We start from the raw sequence: 25,733 nt of genomic DNA, 5'->3' as shown, positions 1-25,733 counted from the left end.
TAGGGAAACAAGTCATCAATGAAAATGACAAAACCATCTGGCTCTAGAGACTAAAAAAAATTTTAGAGGTTGTAAACATTTACATTCTGATGAAGAGTGTGTGTCTAGGTTTTATTTCAAGGAGTTGATGAGTTTGGTTTGTGGTTTGTTTTTAGGGATTTTTTAACCTGGCCCTGCTAATCGAGGAAGGTACTATAATCCCACACCATATCTTGGATTTCTTGGAAATTGACTCAACTCTCCACTCTAATAACATCTCCATTCTCCAGGAACTGTACGAAAGGTGAGCTCGGAGCCTCTAGAACTGTGGAATCTGAGAAACCCAAGTAGATGATGTTTGCTTCTTGGTTAAAGTTAGCTTTACCCTTATTTTGTAATGTAAATTGTATTTAAAAAACCAACAAACAAAAACAAAAGGCAGGGCACTGTAGCTCATACTTGTAATCGCAGCACTGTGGGAGGCTGAGGCAGGCAGATCACTTGAGGTCAAGAGTTCAAGACCAGCCTGGCCAACATGACGGAGCCTCATCTCTACTAAAAGAACAAAAAAAAAAAAAAAAAAAGAAAGAAAAAAAGAAAGAAAGAAAAAAGAGAGAGAGAGAAAAGAAAGAAAAAACCCAGGGTTTGCTTCTACTAGAAAACATTCAGCCAGATCCGAGTGTATTTCTCTTTTCAAGTATCTGAAGTTTAAGATATAGAAGGTACTTGATCTGAAGTTTAAGGGCTGACCAAAAATTTCCACGAGAATGGAAAGAATAACAATCTGATTAGCCCATGCTTGCCTCTTGTTTGTTTTGAGACAGGGCCTCGCTCTGTCACTCAGGCTGGAGTGCAGTGGTGCGATCTCAGCTCACTGCAACCTCCACTTCTTGGATTCAAGTGATTCTCATGCCTCAGCCTCCTGAGTAGCTGGGATTACAGGCGTGCAACATCACACCAGGCTAATTTTTGTGTTTTTAATAGAGACAGGGTTTCGCCATGTTGGCCAGGCTGGTCTCGAACTCCTGGCCTCAAGTGATCCACCTGCCTTGGCCTCCCAAAGTGCTGGGATTACAGGTGTGAGCCACCGTGCCCGGCCTAATTAGCTGATGCTTTTTTGAAAGATAAGGAGGCATTCCTACATCTGCGCTTTAAAGAGAAATACTGTTCTAGTGGGTCCTGTGCTTCAGTGTCTTGCTTGACTTTTATTTTATTTATTTTTAAATTTTTGCTGTCACCATAGCAGAACAGACTTGACTCTTAATTAAGGACAAAACTGACCTTTTTCTAAACTTTCTACTGGGATTCTAGAATGTCAGATCAGGCCAAACCACTTATTTGGCCACTGGCTTTATTTCTTTGTCTCTCATCTTTGTCAGTTGAGTGTGCTCATTTGTCCAAAAGCAGAAGAATGTAGGTTTGTGGATCTGAAAATGCCAGTCCTGGGTCGTGCCACCAAAGTTGGCTGACACGTCAAGATGCCCTGGGCTTTGTCTGCAGGTGCTGGAGCCACAGTAATGAGGAATCCTTCAGCCCCTGCTCCTTGGCCTGGCTTTACCTGCACTTGCGGCTTCTCTGGGGTGCTGTCCTGCACTCAGCCCTGGTAGGTTTCATCTCCCACCGGCCCCGCCCTTGTGGCCTCTGGCCTTTGTCAGTCACTAATGCATGCTTCTGATGTTTGCAGATCTACTTTCTGGGAACCTTTCTGCTGTCCATATTGATCGCCTGGACTGTGCAGTATTTCCAGTCTGTCTCAGGTAAAGATTTATAAAAAGCGAAAGCAATATGTAAAAAAAAGCAGGGTTTTTCTTTTTCTTTTTTTGGTCTACCGGAAAAATTGTGTTTTCCCTCCTGGTGCCCTTGGTCATGCTATCTCCTATCCCTAGGGTCGTCTTTCACAGGATGGGAATCCTTCTAGAGGTATATGAAATTCCTGGCTGTTGGGAGGCCACAAAGTTACTATTGTATTTTTCAAAATAAGGATTTTATTTTTATTTTATTATTTTATTTTATTTTATTTTGAGATGGAGTCTCGTTCTGTCACCCAGGCTGGAGTGCAGTGGTGTGATCTCAGCTCACTGCAACCTCTGCCTTCTGGGCTCAAGCAATTCTCCTGCCTCACCCTCCCAAGTAGCTGGGATCACAGGCGTGCACCACCACACCCGGCTAATTTTTGTATTTTTAGTAGAGATAGGATTTCACCGTGTTGACCAGGCTGGTCCCGAATTCCTGACCTCAGGTGATCTGGCTGCCTCGGCCTCCCAAAGTGCTGGGATTACAGGCATGGGCTACCGCACCGAGTCCCAAAATAAGGATTTTCTTTAAAAATCTTAAGAAACTGACCTAATACAGCTTCTTCCATTGAAAATACATCCGTCAGAATTCTGCCTCTGTGTGCCTGAAAACACAGCGCCAAATCCCCTGGCAGCATGAAGTCTTCCCTTCCATTTCAGTCAAGCAATCAAATGTGTAAGAGGATAAACAAACACTCATAATGAATAAAATCCTCGGCCACACGGACTCAGAGGGAGGGACTGAGCAGGAATCGTAAAGTGGACATTTAGTTGAGCATGGTTTCCACTAATCATTGTTATTTTTCTGAGCTAGTATAGAATAGCAGTTAAGGACAAGCAAGCCTTACTTGCTTCTATTTGGGCTTAGAGTCCAGGCCTGGCTACTCATTAGCTGTGTGACTTATGACAAGTTATTTAACCTTTCTGATCCCCAAATTTCTCATCAATACAATGAGGTTATGAGAGTAGCTACTTCCTAGGAACATAAAATGAAAAAAATCTTAAGTGAAAAAAAAATACACACAAGACACTTATCAAAATGACAACTGTAGTTAAACATTAGCTGTTACATTTATCTGGCATATAAAACCTTCCCAATAAATGTTAGCTCTTACATTTATCTCCTCTATTAGACCATAAGCTGAGTAAGAGGAAGGCCCCCGTCATGTCATTTGCAATAACTCATGCATAGTAGGTACTCACACCCACAGACGTCTCTGGTCTCTCGAGAGAAAGAAAACTGATTTTTTTACCATCTCAGACGGCTACAAAAGGATATAATAACTCATGGAGACAAAGACATTTGCAAATGTATAGATTAGGACTGGACATGGCATTGGAGCATTTACGTAGCTGTTATTTGTGTAGCAGATAATGAAAAGTGAAAGGGGTGCACGTCACCGTCTCTTCCACAGTGAGAAGGAAGTCACTGTTGCAAGGAGCTAATGTGAAATCATTTCTCTCTGATTTACCTGAGGAGGTTAACAGGGACCCATCAAAACCTTCCGGGCTTGATGCCCCGTGGTCTGCCAGTTAATAAACTTCACTCATGCAAATTCTGTCCCGTCCCTAAATTTGTTGCCAGGTATAGTCATTTATTTTGCATCTTGTCAGTGTTTTCCATTTCAAATTATCTTTGTCATTTTTACTCTGTAGAAATATTGTGATGATTATTACAAATGCAATTCCGTTAGAGGAACTGAAATTTGTCTTTATGATTTTATGCCAGCTGGTAGCCATGAAAATTCATGGGCGGGTGGAATTGCTTTGATCAGAAGTCTTCTCTTTTTTCTGTCTCCATGCCTTCATTATTAGTCTCTTCACATTCTTGTGTCTGTGTCTCTCCTGTCCTGTGATGTGTTGCTTTTCCTATATCCCCATAGTTCTTTCATACATTTTCATCGTTTTTCTCAAACTTTTTCAATTGCTTTCTCCAGCACATACCTACTTCTTGCTTGAGCAGTCTAAAGAAGGCTATGTTTGGATAGGATCATAAAAATTATTTAATTCTATGCCCTTTATTTTACAGATGAGGAAACTGAGGCAGAGAGGTGAAGTAGCTTGCCCAGATAAGGAAATAAAGACCAGGAGGCCAAGCACAGTGACTCACTCCTATAATTCCAACACTTTGACAGGCCCAGGAGGGAGGATCACTTGAGCTCAGGAGTTTGAGACCAACCTGGGCAACATAGCGAGACCCTGTCTCTAAAATAAAATAAAACAAAATAAAATAAAAATTATCCAGATGTGGTTGCACATGCCTGCAGTCCCAGCTACTGGGGAGGCTGAGGCAGGAGAATCTTTTGCACCCAGGAGTTCAAGGCTGCAGTGAGCTATGATCACACCATGCCACTCCAGCCTGGGCAACAGAATGAGACCCTGTCTGAAAAAAAAAAAAAAGTTGTAGTACATTATTTTTGCATTTTAAAAAGTCCTCATCAAAGTGCAAATTTGTCAATAATGTTTGTATTTATTTATTTATTTATTTTATTTATTTATTTTTGAGATTGAGTTTCACTCTTGTTGCCCAGGCTGGAGTCTAATGGAATGATTTCAGCTCACCACAACCTCCGCCTTCTGGGTTCAAGCGATTCTCCTGCCTCAGCCTCCCAAGTAGCTGGGAATACAGGCATGTGCCACCATGCCTGGCTAATTTTCTGTTTTTAGTATCTGGTCTCAAAATCCCAACCTCAGGTGATCTACCCACCTCAGCCTCCCAAAGTGCTGGGATTACAGGTGTGAGCCACCACACCTGACCTTATTTATTTATTTATTTATTTATGTTGAGACGGAGTCTCACTGTCGCCTAGGCTGGAGTACAGTGGTACAGTCTCGGCTCACTGCAACCTCCACCTCTCGGACTCAGGTGATTCTCCTGCCTCAGCCGACTGAGTAGATGGAATTACAGGTGCGCACCACCACCCCCAGCTGATTTTTGTACTTTTAGTACAGGTGGGGTTTCGGGGTTTCGTCATGTTGGCCAGGCAGGTCTCGAACTCCTGACCTCAAGCGATCTACCTGCCTTGGACTCCCAAAGTGCTGGGACTACAGGCCTAAGCCACTGCGACTGGCCTTTCAATACTTTTTAAGTAAGAAGGTACTCCAGCGGCACAGTGGAGCTGATGGGATGATGGGGCAGGGAAATCAAGGCACAGAGGAGGTGAGGAGAAGCCGCCGCAAAGGTGATGCTGCTCAGAGACCAATTTTCTACCACTTGGTGTCTCCCTGATGAGCTGGCACAAGGTCCTGAGACCTGCCCCACAGCTGGGGGAAGACAGGGATGGGTGCATGTAGCAGCCATGGTGTTGTGAAACAAACTTAATAATGAACTATGGGTGCTGACTGACAGTGTGAAAAAGAGGAAACGGATCTGAGAGTTAGGAGCCTCCCGTCAGCAGCTTTGGGTGAGGATTGTTGTTATAAGTTAGAGAGTTTTGTCATTTTGTGATTTGCATTTTTTCCAGTCAGTTGTTTTTAAAAAGTAATGATTTATAGTCAAGACTTGCAGTTGAGCTGTCCATCCATTTTGCGTTCAGCTCCAACTACCTTCATTTTCCTCCTGAGTTTATATGCTCTGTGATATATAGTTGACACGTCATGGCATTTGCCACATTAAATTGCCCTACATTCAGAAGGCTAGCAGTGCAGGACGGTAGTTAACAGCATTGGTGTGGAAGTCATGCTGCTAAGATTCTGGCCCTACCACTAGCTAACTATGTGACCTTGGGCAAAGGAAGGAGCCTATCTGTGCCTCAGTTCCCTCTTCTGTAAGTAGTAGAAATAGTAGTACACCCACTGCCTGTTGTAGTTGAGATAACCAAATGAGGTAACACATGTAAAGTGTTTAAAACTCCACAAATGGGCTGGGCACAGTGGCTCACACCTAGCAGTTTGGGAGGCCAAGGCAGGTAGATCACCTGAGGTCAGGAGTTTGAGACCAATCTGACCAACATGGTGAAACCCCATCTCTACTAAAAATACAAAAATTAGCTGGGCATGGTGGGCATGCCTGTAATTCCAGCTACTTGGGAGGCTGAGGCAGGAGAATCACTTGAAGCTGGGAGGCAGAGGCTGCAGAGAGCCGAGATCACGCCATTGCACTCCAGCCTCGGCAACAAGAATGAAACTCCATCTCAAAAACAAAACAAAACAAAGCAAAACCACAAATGTTAGCTGCTAGTTCTCAAGGAGTATGTCCTCTGGGGCACTTTACCTGCAATTAAAGCATGCTGACACTAGGTAACACCTACACATAAATAGCTTGATTTACCTCAGAAACAGACATAATGACCAAAGCTTAGTATGCTTTTCTTTGCTATTAGACTCTTTCTAAAACATTCAACCTTTTTTTTTTTTTTTTTTTTTTTGGAGATGGAGTCTCACCCTATTGCCCAGGCTGGAGTGCAGTGGTGAGATCTCAGCTCACTGCAACCACCGCCTCCTGAGTTCAAGCGATTCTCCTGCCTCAGCCTCCCAAGTAACTGGGACTACAGGTGTGTGCCACCATGCCCAGCTAATTTTTGTATTTTTAGTAGAGATGCGGTTTCACCATGTTGGCTGGGCTGGTCTTGAACTCCTGATCTCAAGTGATCCACCCACCTCAGCCTCCCAAAGTATTGGGATTACAGACATGAGCCACCACACCTGGCCCATTCAACTATTTTTTTTTTTTTTTTTTTTGAGATGGAGTCTTACTCTGTCACCCAGGCTGGAGTACAGTGGCATGATCTCAGATCACTATAACCTTTGCCTCCTGGATTTAAGCAATTCTTCTGCCTCAGCCTCCTGAGTAGCTGGGATTACAGGTGCGCACCACCACACACAGCTAATTTTTGTATTTTTAGTAGAGACAGGGTTTCACCATGTTGGTCAGGCTGGTCTCGAACTCATGACCTCGTGATCTGCCTGCCCCAGCCTCCCAAAGTGCTGGGATTATAGGCGTGAGCCACCACACCCGGCCCATTCAACTATTTTTTAAAGCATTTCAACAAAGACATTGACTAATCTATCAAAAATACCAAGATAGCTCAATTGGTACTTTCAATAGATTAGTCAATGTCTTGATCTTCATCATATATATTTATATATAAAAAGAATACATATATTTATATATAACGAATATATATTTCTTTATATATATATATATATAAAGAATACATGTATATTTATAGATAAATATATATATTCTTTCCTTCAAGGGAACTTGTGTTTGACTCCTGGCTCGCATCCCACCAGGCAGCTCAGTCTTTCTTGCGGCTTATGCCTCCCACAGTAGTGGAAAGGTCCCTGGGTTTGGGTGGCCCTAGGGTCACTCAGATAGTCACCAGTCTGATAGTAGGACACACATCACCCTGGGCCTACACTGTTCCCCCAGGTCCATTGGCTTTGCAGCTTCTGGGTCCCCTGGGCACTCCATCATCTTTGCCGAAGCCAAGTGTCATTAGCCTTTCTTCTCCCAAGTCTTCATTTCTGATTGCTGATGGGGCAAGGTAGAGGCCCTGCTGTGGGTACAACCCAAGGACTCCGAGAAGCTCCCTTCCTCACCTGTTGCATCTCAAAAGGCTTCTCCTCTGTCCACTCTTTGGGAGGGTCCACCAAGCATAATTGCCTTAATGGATCAGGCTTCTGAAAAACAAAAAATCCTAAAGTCAAGTCTATGTCTGGAGCCGTCTCCATTTCTGCCCGGCCACAAACCTCCCCTGAGACCAAAAAATCATGGAGCCTGGCCAGCTGCCTGAAGGAAGCTAAAGGCAAGAACAGAAGGGGAAAATAGAAGTCACTATTTCAAAGAAAGAACCCTGTCTTCCTAATATCATGCCAACTTTATGTCTCAATAGAATACACCATATAGAGCAAGATCTGTAGAACTACTAGTTCCTCGGTACAACTAGGTAACCTTTTAAACCAACGTCAACCTATTCAATACATTTATAACTTAAGACAACTCATTCCTTCCGGCTCAGTGGTTAGCCTAAGGTTCTTTTAAAAAGAGTAAGGTGATATGTATAAGATTAATTAAACCTTTTCCTACTGTTTCCTGTCATCTACATTTCCAGCTAATGAGGTTTCTACTAAAATTAGAGTAAAATGTCACAAAGTAGTGCTTATGAAGAAAGCAGTAGCCTTATAGTCAGAGAGATTTCATGAGGAGGTTGTACTCCTGTCCTATCTCATTAGCTTCACATCTTACCAGTATCTCCACTCCTGAAAAGTGTTTCAGTGACATGAATCTGGTCTCTGCTAGATCCAGAGGCCCAGATGAAGTTGGCATGATCTTACTTATAGCATACAATTTCTAGGGCTTTCCCCTTTATACCACCTTTGTGCAAACATTCTCTCATTTCAGGATGAATTCAACATAGTCCCACGTATTCTTTCCTTTTTGCTTCCATCTGGTCAGTCGGCAAGCAGATGTTCTTCCTAACAACAGCAGAGATCAGCAAACTTTTTCTGTAAAGGACCAGATAATAAACATTTTGGGCCCTCAGGGCTGTCTTGGTCACAACTACTCCACTCTGCCGCTGTAGCCGAAAAGCAGCCATTGTGGCTGGGTTTCTTTTTTCTTTTTCTTTCTTTTTTTTTTTTTTTTTTTGAGATGGAATCTCGCTCTGTCGCCCAGGCTGGAGTGCAGTGGCCCAATCTCGGCTCACTGCAACCTCCGCCTCCCAAGTTCAAGCAATTCTCCTGCTTTAGCCACCCGAGTAGCTGGGATGACAGGCATGTGCCACCACGCCCAGCTAATTTTTGTATTTTTTATAGAGATAGGGTTTCACCATGTTGGCCAGGCTGGTCTCAAACTCCTGACCTTGGGTTATCTGCCTGCCTGGGCCTCCCAAAGTGCTGGGATTACAGGCATGAGCCACGGTACAAAGCCTGTGGCTGGGTTTCTAATAAATCTTTACTATGGATGCAAAATTTGAATTTCATATATTTTTCACATGTCACGAAATATTACTCTTCTTCTGTTCAACCGTGTAGAAACTGTTTTTAAACCATGAGCCACACAAAAACAAGCAATGACTACGTTTGGCCCATGGGCTGCAGTTTGGGCCAGTTCTTGATAATTCTCACTAATGTACAGAAAATGGTCCCCCAGGAAGCAAATAATTCACAAATCACTCCTATTTGGCTCTGGAATATACTCTGTAATTTTTTAAACAGCATGCTTACTGTCCTGGTTACCTTGATTCTAGGCCAGTAATAAAATTAGTGCACATTCCAGGTGAGCACAGACAAAGAGGCCACTTTAAAATTAGGCCGGGCTGTAGGGGTCTTGTGCAGTGATTGCAAACCCCCAGTGGAAGAGGGGGAGTCCTCACACAGATAATGACTAACTTCCTGTAGAGACATCAAACATTTTTACTACGCTCTTACCAAAGATTTAAACGGTGGCAATGCTAATTATACATTCTTTCTACATTTACACATTGGCACTTTAAAAAAAAAAAAATCAAAAAACTGATTGCTGATTTATCTTGTTACCATGGTGATTTAAACATTTCCCTGAGCTTGAAAATACATGCCTTAGTACTTCATTAACTTCCTCAGAGATCATCAGGAAGGTAAGTCTTAGGATCAAAGTGGGTTTCAAGATCATCTAATCCAAGACTCTGAATTCACAAGTGACGAAACCGAGGCCCAGGAGACTCAAACATTCTACAACCAAAATGTCTGCCGTCTGTATCTATCCCAAGGTCACTTGTTAGCAGCAGATAAATGAGACTTGCCCAGACCAGTTCTCCTGACTGTTGCAAAATGGTCTTTGTACCTCATCATTAGGGCTCTAATCACTAGATCACCTGCCAGAGTAGTGGCTTTAATGACCTTAGAAAGGGCACATCATTCTACAACACCCTGCCCCTCCCCATCACTCTCCTATTCTTTCAGAAGAGTGTTGGAATCCACGGCCTCTTCTGTAGGTACTGGAAGGGGCCCGAAGGAGAATTCCTGCATATATCCAGAAAAGCCAGAAGTTTGGGGACCCATTCTTGAACTTCCTAGAATGTCCCCTGGGAGATGAGCATTGGCAGTTGGAGGTGAAACTCTTGAAGGGTTTTTATTTAGAAATCAGATTGTCAGCATGTGATGGCATCTTCTTAAACTTAGATAATGGGTCCAGAGTTGCCTGGCTAGTTAGTGTTAGAGTCATTAGACTAGATGCGTCTCTCCTGGCTTGCCAATCTAGGTGTGGTTGTACGTCCTGAATGCACTGTTTTGAGTATTCAGCACCTGCTGTGCATGTGTCTCTGCAGCGAGTGATCCCCCTCCAAGACCATCCTGGGCCTCCCCAGACACTGCCACGTCCACTGCAAGTCCAGCTGTGACTCCAGCTGCAGATGCCTCTGACCAAGACCAGCCCACAGTCACTAATAACCTGGAGCCACGTGGGTGAACTGTGCACTCCGGTTCTCTCCGGATGAGAGAGAATCCTTTCAACAGCTGATATTGGGAAGCTGGGGCCAGGGCAAGATCCTGATAAACACCTTAAATGTCTTGTCAACTGGATGCAAATTTTGCAATTGGTGTCCTTTTTTTTTAAAGTCAACTTACAAGGAAGTACCCAGATCAGGCAATGGTAATCCCAAAGGTCATCAAACACATACAAGGAACATCTTGATCACAGGGCATGTGGGGAGGGCTACTGGGTCATCACAGCCTTTGTTCCAGTGATTGTATGTATTAGGAGTCACAGCTTGCCATGTGGCAGATCTGGATTCTTATACACTAAGATGTGTCTTAAGAATCGTAGTGCGTGGTTCATTCCTTTATCAAAGAACAGAAAGTTATGACTACTCTACAGGGTAGATAATGTTTTGGTACTTGTGTTTGCCACAGCCCTGTTCCTCAAAGCTGAAGTGATAGATTTCTCTTTGACTTCCAAGACCTAGCAGTTATAAGGCACCTTGAAGTAAATTGTTTATGCCTGGAAATGCAGGGAGGGCAATAGCTTTGTAAATTGGTTTACATTTTTCTCCTTGAATTTGTCTAGGGTCGCAGCGCTTCCGAATCATTTAATGACATTGTCGGATATCTTTTACATTTCAATTGCAATCCATGAAATTACATTTAGAAGATTCTTAGTACTAAACTGTAGTCTTCTCCATGAATTACCCATTAGAATAGACTGGCAGCAACGGAATATGCAGAAAGTAAGCCTTTAGCTTATAGTTTCATCCCTACCCCTTATGCCTGCCTGAGTCTGTACAGGGATGTGTGTGTGTGCGTGTGTGTGTGTGTGTGTGTGTGTGTTAGAGAGGAAGAGAAAGAGCAGAATGTCTGTATACTACATGCTGCTAAGGTAGTAAATAAATCAGTAATGCAATATTGTGGGTCCAAACTACTCTTTGCACTACTTTATTTACAGTAGTAAATAAAATTATTTTTATACAATTGACTACCAGAAAGTGTTTTTTTTTTTCCTTTTTTTATAATTACTGTTACCATACAAAGTCTAAAGGTCCATGCATTCTCCTTCAGGAGGGAAAAAAGAAAAGTCCTCCTGATGAGAGGGCTTAGTTTTCATAACCCATGAACGTTTGCAGATAGGAAGGTGGCAGGAGGCTTCTCCCCAGGAATCCTGAGCTCAGGCCTGGCCTTGGAATGTTCGCACAGTATCAGACATTGTTTCAGGGCTTCGTGCTGCTCTGAACCTGGGCTCTATGTTCATTCCAGGCTAAGCTTGCAGTTCATCCTCCTCCTCCTATGAGTGCTGCTCTTGTTTTAGCAAATGTTGTCTCTCCTATTTGCAAAAAAGCCAGAGGTTGAAGGCTGACAGTCCTGGATTCAAATTCTGGTCCTGTAACTGACAAGCTCAGTAACCTTAGGTGACCTTCTCTGAGTCTCAGATTCCTGTGCTATAAAATGGGGCGATGAAAACTACCTCTTGGGCTTTTTATGAGGCCTAAGCGAGATAATATATGTAAAGCCTACAGGATATGGTCTTGTATTAGGTCGTTCTTGCATTGCTGTTAACTAAATACCTGAGACAGGGTGATTTATAAAGAAAAGAGGTTTAATTAGCTCAGAGTCCTGCAGACTGTACAGGAAACAAGGTGCTGATAGCTATTTGACCTCCAGGAAGGCCTCAGGAAACTTTCAATCATGGCAGAAGGCAAAGGGGGAGCAGACATGTCTTACATGGCCAGAGCAGGAGCAAGAGAGACCGAGGCAGGTGCCACAGACTTTTATTTATATTATTTTTGTTTCTCTCTACAGATAGATAGAGCTCTATATCTATCTATATATGGAGACAGAATATATGTATTTAAATATGTATTTGAATATACATACATTTTTATATATATATATATATATTTTTATTTTTTTTTTTTTGAGATAATCTCAATGTCACCCAGGCTGGAGTACAGTGGCACGATCTTGGCTCACTGCAACCTCCCCCTCCTAGGTTCTGGTGCCTCAGCTTCTGAGTAGCTGGGACTGAAGCATGTGCCACCATGCTTAGCTACTTTTTTTTGTATTTTTAGTAGAAACAGTGTTTTGCCATGTTGCCCAGGCTGGTCTTGAACTCCTGAGCTCAGACAATCCACTTGCCTTGGCATCCCAAAGGGCTGGGATTATGGGTGTGAGCCACCGTGCCCAGCCTATTACATACTTTTTTATTTTTATTTTTTATATTTTTTGCCACACACTTTTAAACAACCTGCTCTCACGAGAACTCACTATCATGAGGACAGCATCAATGGGATGGTGCTAAACCATTCATGAGAAATTCATCCCCATTATCCAATCACCTCCTGCCAGGGCTCGCCTCCAACATGGGGGATTACATTTCAATACTGAGATTTCAGCAAAGCAAGTATCCAAAGTATATCAGGTCCTAAATATGGTAGGTCGTTATTTTTATAACATAAGAAAGAGCAGTCTGAGGGGCCAGAGAGTGACTCTGCTCTGCTGAGATCCTCTCTTCATGGCAAACACACGCATTTCCAATCTGTTGGGAACATGAGCTCACAGCTACACGCCACACTGGGAATTGCCCTAAGCTGCTGGGATCTGCCCAAGGGCATACCCTGGCAAGAGCAGCCCATGGCCAGTGGCTCCTTGATGTAGGCAGAGTTTCTCAATCTCAGCACTACTGACATTTGAGCTGGATGGTTTTTTGTTGGGGGGCAGGGCTGTCTTGTGCATTGTTGAATGTTGAACAGCACCTCTGGCCTCTAATTAATGAATGCTGCAGTGGACACTCGCCACCCCTGCTTCCCAGTGTGACAGCCAAACACCTCCTTAGGAGCAAAATCACACTCCCTTCACCTTGAGAATGACTGATGTAGGAAAACAGAGGTCCCTTGCCTCAATTTGGAACAGTGCTGAAGGGCAGGGCATCCCAGCTCCAAAACTCCATGTTGGTTGCAACCTCACTGAATGCAACTTCTCACTCTGCCCTAGTCTGCCTTCCTCATGTTCTTTTTTTTTTTTTTTTTGAGACTGAGTCTTGCTCTGCCACCCAAGCTGCAGGACAGTGGCGTGATCTTGGCTCACTGCGTCCTCCACCTCCCAGGCTCAAGAGATTTTCCAGCCCCAGCCTCCCGAGTAGCTGGGATTACAGGCCCGTGCCACCATGCCCACCTAATTTTTGTATTTTTCGTAGAAGTGGGGTTGTGCCATGTTGGCTAAGCAGGTCTCGAACTCCTGACCTCAAGTGATCCACCCGCCGCAGCCTCCCAAAGTGCTGGGATTACAGGTGTGAGGCACCATGCCTGGCCTTTCCTTGTGTTCTTATAGGATTTTCCAACACTGATCCCCAGAAATCTTCACACCCAACTCTGTACCCCAATTTCTAAAAAAAAAAAAAAAACCCTAATGTATTAGTTTGCTGGGGCTGCCATAACCAAGTACCAAATACTGGGTACTTGAACAACAGAAATTTATTTTCTCACAGTTTTGGAGGCTGGAAGTCCAAGATCAAGGCGTCAGCAGGATTGATTCCTTCTAAGTCCTCTCTCCTTGGCTCGTAGATGGTCATCTTTCGGGGTCTTCACATGGTCTCTCCTCTGCGCGTGTCTGTGTCTTAGTCTCTTCTCATAAGGACATCAGCCATATTGGATTAAGACTCACACATATTTGTTGGGGAGCAGGGTTGTCTTGTGCATTGTAGAATGTTAAATAGCACCCCTGGCCTCTAATTAATGAATGCCTGCAGTGGGCACCAGCACGCAGTGACTCACGCCTGTAATCCCAGCACTTTGGGAGGCAGAGGCGGCTGGATCACTTGAGGTCAGGAATTTGAGACCAGCCTGGCCAACATGGTGAAACCTTGTCTTTAATAAAAATACAAAAATTAGCTGGGTGTGGTGGTGCATGCCTCTAATCCCAGCTACTCGGGAGGCTGAAGCATGCACATCGCTTGAACCTGGGAGGTGGAGGTTGCAGTGAGCTGAGATCGTGCCGTGCCATTGCACTCCAGGCTGGGTGCCAGAGTGAGACTCCGTCTCAAAACAAAACAAAACAAAACAAAAAAAGGCTGTATCTTCAAATACTGTCACATTCTGAGGTACTTGGGGTTAGGACTTCAACATGAGAATTTGGTGGCAGGACACAATTCAGCCCTTACCACCAACAGCCCTTACACCATGGGAGGCTGGTTCCGGTCCAGCATATGAACTTATTCCTGGGATCCATCCTGGTCTGCTCGGCTCCAAATGCGGTTGGGAAATGCTGGCATGGTTCTGGGGTCAAACCTGGGTTCAGGCGAAGCTGATAAGCTAATTGTCAATTCGTGTCCCACCTTAGACATCTGTCCTCTGGGGATTTCTCAAGGCTGTATGATCTGGATCCAGCACACACCTTCTCAAGCCCCAACCTTCCTCTTCTCTCCTTAAATTCTAAACTGAATTTCCACAAGCCTAGTGTCCAAGCTGGCTGGAATAGAACCCTGCACAATAAAGGCAATGTGGGGTAGGAGGGAAGGAAAAAGGAAATAGGAGGTGTGAAGGAAAAATAAATATTAGGACTCCCAAATCATAAGCTAAAAGGAAAAGTCAAGCTGGGAATGGCTTAGGGCAAACCTGCCTCCCAGTCTATAAAGTCATCCCTCTGCTCACTGAGATAAATGCGTATCTGACTGCCTCCTTTGGAAAAGCTAATGAGAATCTCAAAAGATTGCAACTGTTTGTCTCTCACCTATCTGTGACCTTGAAGCCCCCTGCCAGCTTTGAGTGGTCCTGCCTTTCCGGACTGAACCAGTGTTCATCTTACATATATTGATTGATGCCTCACGTCTCCCTGAAATGTATAAAATCAAGCTGTGCCCTGGCCACCTTGGGCACATGTCATCATGACTTTCTGAGACTGTGTGACAGGCACACATCCTTGACTTTAGCAAAATAAACTTCCTAAATGGACTGAGACCTGTCTCAGATATTTTGGGTTAACAGAGGGTAGGGTACAGAAGTGATATTCAGTTACTTTCCTATCGTCCCCACCACTTGGGACATTCTTAGACCATAGGTTGCCAACCAGTAGGTTGAAACAAATCCAACCCACAGATACAATTTTTTTGGCCCACTCAGTATTTTTAAATTTTTCAATTAATTTCTAATATTGTAAAATCAAGGATTTGGGGCTTCTCCTAAAAACTCTAATGATGTGAAAAAACTGGGCTTTCATTGCTGCATGGCAAGAATTAGCTGAGGCTAACTAGGTCTTCCCTTTTTAGTTAGAGTCTGTCCTTTCCGATTTGCCACAGTCCCCACCATTCCCTGTTGTTTTACACCTAGTCTGTTTATTCCTTTATGCAGGCATTTGGGTTCATAACTCATGGTTTGAATCTCCTTCTCTTCATTCTTAATGACTTCGCTGTGAAAAGTCTGAGCGAGAGCTCCAAATTCATTTACTGCTTAATCATTTCCCAGCTTTTGGGAGCTGGGGAAGTGGTACTCTGGTAGTCTTTCTTTCTGCTCCCTGATTGAGGGAGATGCCAAGCTGTAGGTCATTTGGAGTTTCAATAAAGTGTCCGACAAAGTTGCAAGACAAAATGCCAATTAAAAAAATATCAGTGTTTTCCTACACCAGCAATAACTAGAAAATTAAATACTAAGTAATATTAAATGTAAATAAGATTTCATTTACAGTAGTGACACAGTCGTAAAGTATCTAGAAATTAACCAAACTATGAACTTATTAGATGTTTATCAAGGAAATTTAAAAAGTCTACTCCTTGGCCGGGCGCACTGGCTCACGCCTATAGTCCCAGCACTTTGAGAGGCTGAGTCAGGCAGATCAAAAGATCAGGAGTTTGAGACCAGCCTGGCCAATATGGTGAAACCCCATCTCTACTAAAAATACAAAAATTAGCTGAGTGTGGTGGTACGCACCTGATTGCACCTGATTGCACCAAGATTGCTTGAGTGCAGGAGGTGGAGCCCAGCCAGGGCAACATGGTGAAACCCCATCTCTACAAAAAATACAAAAATTAGCCAGGTGTGGTGGTGCATGCCTGTGGTCCTAGATACTTGGGAGGCTGAGGTGGAAGGCTTGCTTGAGCCCAGAAGATCGAGGCTGCAATGAGCCAAGATCGTGCCATTTCATTCCAGCCTGAGCAACAGAGCAACACACTGTATCTAAATAAATAAATAAATACTTCAAATGAATTAAAGACTTAACTGTGAAAGGCAGAACTACAAGGCTAGTAATAGAAAACGTAAGATTTGGCCAGGCGTGGTGGCTCACACTTGTAATCCCAGCACTTTGGGAGGCCGAGGCAGGCAGATCCCTTGAGGACAGGAGTTCGAGACCAGCTTGGCCAACATGGTGAAATGCTGTCCCTACTAAAACTACAAAAAAAATTTGCCAGGCATGGTGGTGGGTGCCTGTAATCCCAGCTACTTGGGGGACTGAGGCAGGAGAATCGCTCAAACCCAGGAGGTAGAGGTTGCAGTGAGTCAAGATCATACCACTGCAATCTAGCCTGGGCAACGAGAGTGAAACTCCATCTCAAAAAAATAATAATAATAAATAAAAGAAAATGTAAGAAGATTTTACACATTTTGAATGACAAAAGATTTCTTAAACAGTACATAAAAATACAGATTTCTCTTCTTCAAAAATAAAGAATTTCTGTTCAAGAAAGAACACCACTGACAAAGTTGGTGTATTAAGGTGTGAGATTTGCAACATCCCACACCTAAAGTATCAACATCTAGAATGTGCAGAGTGTATGTTAATCAACCACAACAAAGAGGCAGAACCTTGTAGAAAAAATATTCAAAGCACAAGAACAGACAGTCCATAGAAGGAGAAAATCTAATGCCTTAAAGTAGATGAAGAGCTGCTCAACCTAACTTGAAGTCAAAGAAATACAAATTAAAACACAAATATATCACTTCACACCCATCGTAAACATTAGAAATATAGGTAATATGGCCAGCCGTGGTGGCTCACCTCTGTAATCCCAGCACTTTGGGAGGCTGAGGCAGGCAGATTACTTGAGGTCAGGAGTTTGAGACCATCCTGGGGGTAGTGAAACCCTGTCTCTACTAAAAATACAAAAATTAGCTGAGCGTGGTGGTAGCTGCCTGTAATCCCAGGTATTCAGGAGACTGAAACAGGAGAATCCCTTGAACCCGGGATGGGGAGGTTGCAGTGAGCTAAGATCGTGCTACTACATTCCAGCCTGGGTGACAAGAGCAAAACTCCGTCTAAAAAAAAAAAAAAAAAAAAAAAAAAAAAAAAAAAAAAAAACAATATAGGTAACACGGCCAGGCACAGTGGCTCATGTCTGTAATCCCAGCACCTTGAAAGAACAAGGTGGGCAGATCACTTGATATCAGGGGTTCGAGACCAGCCTGGCCATCTCCACTAAAAATACAAAAATTATCCAGGCATGGTGGGGGGGCACCTGTTAATTCTAGCTACTGGGGAAGCTGAGGCAAGAGAATCCCTTGAACCTGGGAGGCAGAGGTTGTGAGAAGTGAAGACAGCTGGGCTTCTGAGTTACGTGGGGACTTGGAGAACTTTTCTGTCTAGCTAAAGGATTGTAAACACACCAATCAGCCCTCTGTGTCTAGCTAAAGGTTTGTAAACGTACCAATCAGAACTCTGTAAAAATGCACCAATCAGTGCTCTGTGTCTAGCTAAAGATTTGTAAACGCACCAGTCAGCACTCTGCAAAAATGGACCAACCAGCACTCTGTAAAATGGACCAATCAGTGCTCTGTAAAGTGGACCAATCAGCAGGATGTGGGAGGGGCCAAATAAGGGAATAAAAGCTGGTCACCTGCGCCAGCATCTGCAACCCACTGGGGGTCCCCTTCTACCCTGTGAAGTCTATGTTGTTTTGCTCTTCACAATAAATCTTGCTGCTGCTCACTCTTTGGGTCCACGCCCCTTTTATGAGCTATAACATTCACTGCAAAGGTTTGCAGTTTCACTCCTGAAGTCAACAAGACCACAAACCCACCGGGCAGAACAAACAACTCTGGGCGCACCACCTTTAAGAGCTGTAGCACTCACTGTGAAGGTCTGTGGCTTCACTCCTGAAGTCAAGGGAGACCACAAACCCACCGGAAGGAAGAAACTGCACACACATCTCAAGGAACAAACTCTGGACACAGTATCTTTAAGAACTGTTAACACTCACCGCAAAGGTCTGTGGCTTCATTCTTGAAGTCAGCGAGACCAAGAACCCACCAGAAGGAACCAATTCCGGACACAGTGACAGTAAGCTGAGATTGCACCACTGCACTCCAGCCTGGGCAACAGAGCAGGACTCTCTCTCAGGAAAAAAAAAAAAAAAAAAAAAAAAAAAATGCATGTAATACCCTGAGAATGTGGGGAAACAAATTCTCCAGTCTCATTGTACTGGTGGCTGAGTAAACAGGTGAACAATATGGCAGGAAAAGCGTTTAGGGCTCAGAAAACCCATTCCCAAGTATGAGCTTCCCAAACCCTGCACAGGTCCAGTAGGGGCTATGGATGAAGGAGGGTGATGCACACATAATTGTTTGAGAGAGCAAGCTGGAGCAGCCGGGATCCTGGATGTGTCCATCCGTAAGGGAATGGATGTGCTTGATGGTTGTCATAGAAAACCAGGCACCAGTAAAAAAGTTAGGAGCTAGATTTTTTTTTTTTTTTTTTTTTTTTTAAGATGGAGTCTCACTCTAGCTCAGGCTAGAATGCAATGGCACCATCTCGGCTCACTGCAACCTCCACCTCCTGGGTTCAAGCAGTTCTCCTATCTCCGCCTCCCAAGTAGCTGGGCTTGTAGGTGTGTGCCACCACGCCCAGCTAATTTTTGTATTTTTAGTAGAGATGAGGTTTCACCATGATGGTTAGGCTTGTCTTGAACTCCTGAACTCAAGTAATCCGCCCACCTCAGCCTCCCAAAGTGCTGGTATTACAGACATGAGCCACCATACCCGGCCATGAGGAACTAGATTTATGCACAGCAACAGATATGTTTAAAAGGTTAGAAATAGCCAGACTTGGTGGCTCACGCCTGTAATTCTAGCACTTAGTAGGAGGCGGAGGGCTGAGGTGGGAGGATCACTTGAGCTCAGGAGTTTGAGACCAGCCTGGACAACATAGTGAGACCTCATCTCTATTAAATAAATTAATTAAGCTAAAAATACATTGATGAATGAAAAAAATAAGAAACTGAATCAGAGCTATATCTCAATACTAGCTGTATAAGTTAAAAATCAACCCCCTAAAGGATATTATATATGTACATGTGTGAATGTACGCTTATATGTATATATACAGATTTGTGTGTCTGTACACACACACACAATTTTTTCTTTCAGAATACGCACTTTTTTTTGTTCTTGTTTTTGTTTTTGTTTTGATGGAGTCTCTGTCTGTCACTAGCCTGGAGTGCAGTTGGTGCAATCTTGGGTCACTGCAACCTCCACCTCCAGGATTCAAGCGATTCTCCTGCCTCAGCTCCCCAGTAGCTGGGACTACAGGTGTGCGCCACCGCACCCAGCTGATTTTTGTATATTTAGTAGCGATGGCGTTTCACCATGTTGGCCAGGATGGTCTCGATCTCTTGACCTCGTGATCTGCCTTCCTTGACCTCCCAAGGTGCTGGGATTACAGGCGTGAACCACCACTTCTGGTGGTGTATTCTAATATGCATATGGTTTTAAATCATCATGTCTCCATCTTGGTGCTATTCACATTTTGGACCAGATAGTTCTTTGTTGTGAGAAGCTGTGTGTACATTGTAGGATGTTTAGCAGTATCTCTGTGGCCTCTCTCTAGCTGATGCCAGTAGCACCCACTCAGTTGTGACAACCAAAAATGCCTCCAGACATTGTTAAATGTCTCCTGTGGTAGAGGGAGCCTAACTGCCCTGGCTAAGAACCACGCATCTAAACCATATGTCAAATGCATTAGTGTGACCACTTAGGTTCTCAGAGGCAGGGGTTGTGAGAGGGACTGTGTGAGGAAAGGAAAAAATACTAAAATAAAGCAAGAGCAGAGTCTTGCACACAATGGTTATGATGTGCCGTGAACTGAGGAGAATGATTACCTCAACTATGGGTAGCTGAGGTCCAAATACAAGAAATAAAGAAAAACAAACGAAAGTAGGCCTTGCTCCTCTGAATTGGTGTGTGTTTATTGGTATTCAATCAGCCACAACCTGAGTGTCTTTGAAGGCAAAGAAATGTAGTGCACGATATAATCTTTTGCATTTTGGCTTTCGCCGTGACTTTAGACAGAGTGAAGACGCCTTGGTGTTTCTTTAATGAGATGTACGAAAGCAATTTTTGAAGGGTGCAAAAGCTCTAGTGTCAGGAAGACTGTGTTGGATTAACCAACAGACAGACAAAACCTGTACAGAAGCGTTAAGTAAAGCAGACAACAAACACAGCTAGAAAACAAGATAAGCCCCAATGGACTTACCTGGATTTTGCAGTAAGAAACCAGCCAGAAAGAAGCCTTTAAAAATAAATAGTACAGTTGTCCTCTCCATACCCATGGGTTCCGCATCTGTGGACTCAACCAGCCTTGGGTCAAAAATACTACTTTTAAAAATGGCAAGCTGGGTGCAGTGGCTCATGCCTTTAATCCCAGCACTTTGGGAGGCCAAGGCGGGTGGATTACTTGAGATCAGGAATTCAAGATCAGTCTGGTCAAAATGGTGAAACCCTGTCTCTACTAAAAATACAAAATTAGCCAGGTGTGGTGGCATGTGCCTGTAATCCCAGCTACTCGGGAGACTGAGGCAGGAGAACCACTTGAACCCAGGAGGCGGAAGCTACAGTGAGCCAAGATCATGCTATTGCTCTCCAGCCTGGGTGACAGAGCGAGACTCTTGTCTCAAAAAAAAAAAAAAGAAAAGAAAAAAAAATATTGCAACTGTATGAACTCTTATTGATCATTATTTCCTAAGCAATACAGGGTAACAACTATTTACACAGCATTTACACTGTATTAGGTATTATAAGTAATCTAGAGATGATTTAAGGTATATGGGAGCATGTGCATAGATTGTGTGTAAATACTATGCCATTTTATATCAGGGACTTGAGCATGCAAGGATTTGAGGGAGGTCCTGGAACCAGTCCCCACAGATACAGAGGGACTACAGTATTTTTGCTATGGACTGAACGTTTATGTCCTCCCAAAATTCAAATGTAGAATCCCTAACTTCCAATGGGATAGCATTTGAAGCTAAGGCCTTTGGGAGGTGATTGGGATTGGATGAGTTCATGAGGGTCAAGCCCTTATGATAGGATTAATGCCCTTATAAAAAGAGATACTGGAGAGCTTGCGCTGTCTCCCACATATGCATCAAGGAGGGGCCATGCAAGCTCACAGCAAGATGACGGCCACCTAGAAACCAAGAAAAAAGGCTTCAGGATAAAATGTACCTTGCTAGCACTTTGATTTTGGACTTCCAATTCTCTAGAAGTGTAAGAAATAAAGTTTTGTTGTTTAAACCTAGTTTGAGGCCAGGCTCGGTTGCTCACACTGGTAATCCCAGCACTTTCAGAGGCTGAGACGGGCGGATCACAAGGTTAGGAGTTCGAGACCATCCTGGCCAACATGGTGAAATCCCATCTCCACAAAAAATACAAAAAGTCCCAGCATGGTGGCGGGTGCCTACAGTCCCAGCTACTCAGGAGGCTGAGGCGGGAGAATCGCTTGAATCCGGGAGGCGGAGGTTGCAGTGAGTCAAGACCACATCATTGTACTCCAGCCTGGGTGACAGTGAGACTCTGTCTCAAAAAAAAAAGAAAAAAGAAAAAAGAGTCGCATATTATTAAAAGGTACAGGTAGTGAATTAGAAAGCTACAGTGGCTATTAATATTAGATAAAATAGACTTCAAGATAAGGAGTATTACAAGAGACAAAAAGGTCAGTAGGATGGAATATATATATATATCCAGTAACAAAGTATGACAAATGTATAAAGCAGAACTTGATAGAAATAAAAAGAAATAGACAAATCTACAAAGTTAGAGATTTTCACACACTTCTCTCAGTAATAGAACAACTAAAAAAAAAAAAAAAAAAGATAGGTTTACAGAAGATCTGAAAGACACTATTGATGTCCTTAACCTAACTAACATTTATAAAATATCACACCCAACAATTGAAAACATACTTTCTTTTCAAGGTCACATGGAATGCTCGCCAAAATGGACAATATCTTTCAGAAAAATAGAGAAAAAACTTCTGAACTTTTTTATTAAGTTAGTGTTACTTTAAGGTCATAATCAGACAAAATATCGCAAAATTAGTAAACAAAACTCAGATCAATATTCCTCATAAACATAGATACAAAAGGCTGGGCGTGGTGGTGCACGCCTATAATGCTAGCATTTTGGGAGGCTGAGGCGGGTGGATCACCTGAGGTTAGGAGTTCAAGACCATGCTGACCAACATGGTGAAACCTCGTCTCTACTAAAAACACAAAAATTAGCCAGGCATGGTGGTGGGCGCCTGTAATCTCAGCTACTCAGGAGGCTGAGGCAGGAGAATCACCTGAACCCGGGAGGCAGAGGTTGCAGTGAGTCGAGATTGGGCCACTGCACTCCAGCCTGGGAGACAGAGTGAGACCATCTCAAAAAAAAAAAAAGATACAAAAATCCTTAACCAAATATTACCAAATTGAAGCAAGCAATTAATGAAAAGAAGAAGACATTATGATCTAGTGTAGTTTATCTCAGGAATGAAGGTTGTCTAACATTTAAAACCAATCAATATAATTAGTTGTATTAACAGACTAAAAAAGGATAAAACCTCATCTCAATAGATGCAGATAAAGCATTTGACAATATCCAGTGTCCCTTTATATTGAAAACACATAGCAGGCTGGGCACAGTGGTTCATGCCTATAATTCCAGCACTTTGGGAGGCTGAGGTAGGCAGATCACCTGAGGTCAGGAGTTCGAGACCAGCCTGGCCAACACGATGAAACCCGGTCTCTACTAAAAATACAAAAAAAAAAAAAATTAGCTGGGCGTGGTGGTGGGTGCCTGTAATCCCAGCTACTCAGGAGGCTGAGGCAGGAGAATGGCTTGAACCTGGGAGATGGAGGTTGCAGCGAGCCAAGATCGCGCCACTGCACTCCAGCCTGGGCGACAGCTGGAGTGAGACTCTGTCTCAAAAAAAAAAACCCAAAAAACAAAAAACAAAACCCCAGCAAATTAGGAAGAGAAAGGGACTTAAGGGATTTCCTCAATCTGATAAAAAATATCTATAACAAAACCTACAGCGACACTATACTTAATGGCAACAAACTGAACACTTTCTCCCTAAGATTTGGAACAAAGCAAGGATGTCTGCTATGGTCAGTCCTGTTCAACATTGTACTGGAAGTCCTTTGTAAAAACAAACAAACTGGCCTGGCGTGGGGGCTCCCATCGGTAATCCCAGAACTTTGGGAGGCTGGGGCGGGCAAATCATAGGGTCAGGAGTTCGAGACCAGTAATAGTGAAACCCCATCTCTACTAAAAATACAATAATTAGTTGGCGTGGTGGTGTGCGCCTGTAGTCCCAGCTACTGGGGAGGCTGAGGTGGGAGAATCGCTTGAACATGGGAGGCAGAGGTTGCAGTGAGCCAAGACCACATCATTGCACTCCAGTTGGGCGACAGAGTGAGACTCCATCTCAAAAAAAAAAAAAAAAAAAAAAAAAAGCTAAGGCATATACAAAAAGAAAAAAATACCATAACAATTACATGATCTTATCAGTGTTGTAGAATCCAAAGTCAACATTAAAAAAATTATGTTTTGATATGTTAGCAATAAACTATTGAATGGAAAAATTAAGAATACAACTATTTACTAGACCATCACTCAGTAAGAAATACTGAGGGATAAATTTAACAAAAGGCTTACAAGACTGGTATTCTAAAAACTGAGAGTATTACTGAGAAAAATTAAAGAAAACCTAAATAAAATGGAGAGGTATATCATCTGCATAAATCAAAATACTTAATATTTTCAAGATGTAAATTCTCCCCAAATGGGTTTTATAGATTCAATGCAATACCAGTCAAAATCTGGCAAAATTTTTCTATTTTGTAGAAATTTTCAAGCTGATTCTAAAATTTATATGGAAATACAAAGGACCTAGAATAGCTAAAGCCATGTTGGGGAAAAAAAGAACAAAGTTGGAGGACTGGCCAGGTGCAGTGGCTCATGCCTGTAATCCCAGCACTTTGGGAGGCAGAGGAGGGCAGATCACTTGAGGTCAGGAGTTTGAGACCATACTGGCGAACATGGTGAAACATCATATTTACTGAAAATATAAAAATTAGCCTGGCTTGGTGGTGTGCACCTGTAATTCCAGCTACTTGGGAGGCTGAGGCAGGATAATTTCTTGAACCTGGCAGGTGGAGGTAAGTCTTCCAGTGAGCCAAGGTGGCACCACTGCACCCCAGCCTGGGCAACAGAGCAAGACTCTGTGCCCCCACCACACACACACACACACACACACACACACACACACACACACACAGAGAACACTTAAAACTCAATAATAAAAGACCAAAAACCCAATCCAATACTTAAAAAAAAAAGAAAATGTGGTGGGGTGGGGGGCAAATAAACTGAAGCCTCTTCACGAAACTAACTGTAAGGATGGCAAAAAAAGTACATTGAAAGTAGGCTGAACGTCATTATTCAATGAAAATTAAAACCACATTGAGATACCACTACATATCCATTATCAGAGCTAAAGCTAAAAAGACTAGTGTTGACAATGACTTAAAACAACTGAAACTCTCATTTACTGTTGGTGGAAATGTAAAATGGCACAACTACTTTGGAAAATACAGTTTGACAGTTTCTTAAATGTTATGCATACACTTCCCAAGTTAGTATTGTCAGATAAGGGACACTAGTGAAATTTAAATTTTAGACAAATAGTGAATAATTTGTCAATATAGGCTCTAAATATTGCATGGGATATATGTATCCTAAAAAATTGCTTCTTATTTATCTGAAATTCAAGTTTAAATGGATGCCTTGTATTTTTATTTACTAAATCTGGCAAATCTACTTCCCATACAACCCAGACATTTCACCTCCATGTAATTATCCAAGAGAAATAAAACTATATCTCCCTGTACACCAAAGTTCACAGCAGCCTTTCTCTCTTTCTCTTTCTTTCTCCTTCCTTCCTTCCTTCTTTCTTCCTTTCTTCCTTTCTTTTTTCTTTCTCAGACTCTCACTCTATTGCCCAGGCTGGAGTGCAGTGGTGTGATTTCCAATCACTACAACCTCCACTTCCCAAGTTCAAGTGATGCTCATGCCTCAGCTTCCCAAGTAGTGGGATTACAGACACTCACCACCATGCCCAGCTAACTTTTTGTATTTTTAGTAGAGATGGGTTTTCGTCATGTTGGGCAGGCTGGTCTCAAACCCCTGACCTCAGGTGATCCACCCGTCTCGGCCTCCCAAAGTGTTGGGATTACACGCATGAGCCACTGTACCTGGCCCATAGCAGTCCTCTTTGTAATATGTCCCAAACTGGAACCAACCC

General features: G+C 43.1%; 1 protein-coding gene across 3 annotated transcripts in view; it reads left to right on the top strand.

Moving 5' to 3' along the window:
* Positions 1-11,176, top strand: part of SEL1L3 (SEL1L family member 3) — a 117,633-nt gene extending 106,457 nt beyond the window's left edge. For all 3 annotated transcript variants that reach the window (XM_015138127.3, XM_078003220.1, XM_015138128.3), the window contains 4 exons: positions 156-283; positions 1,480-1,582; positions 1,664-1,736; positions 10,025-11,176. In XM_015138127.3, coding sequence (XP_014993613.2) covers positions 156-283; positions 1,480-1,582; positions 1,664-1,736; positions 10,025-10,164 — 444 coding nt within the window. In that variant the 3' untranslated portion in view covers positions 10,165-11,176. The remainder of the gene's footprint in view (positions 1-155; positions 284-1,479; positions 1,583-1,663; positions 1,737-10,024) is intronic.
* The last annotated feature ends 14,557 nt before the right edge of the window (positions 11,177-25,733 follow it).

Source organism: Macaca mulatta, chromosome 5 (assembly GCF_049350105.2).
Source record: "Macaca mulatta isolate MMU2019108-1 chromosome 5, T2T-MMU8v2.0, whole genome shotgun sequence".
Taxonomy (NCBI): domain Eukaryota; kingdom Metazoa; phylum Chordata; class Mammalia; order Primates; family Cercopithecidae; genus Macaca; species Macaca mulatta.
This window is presented reverse-complemented; position numbering and strand designations above follow the sequence as displayed.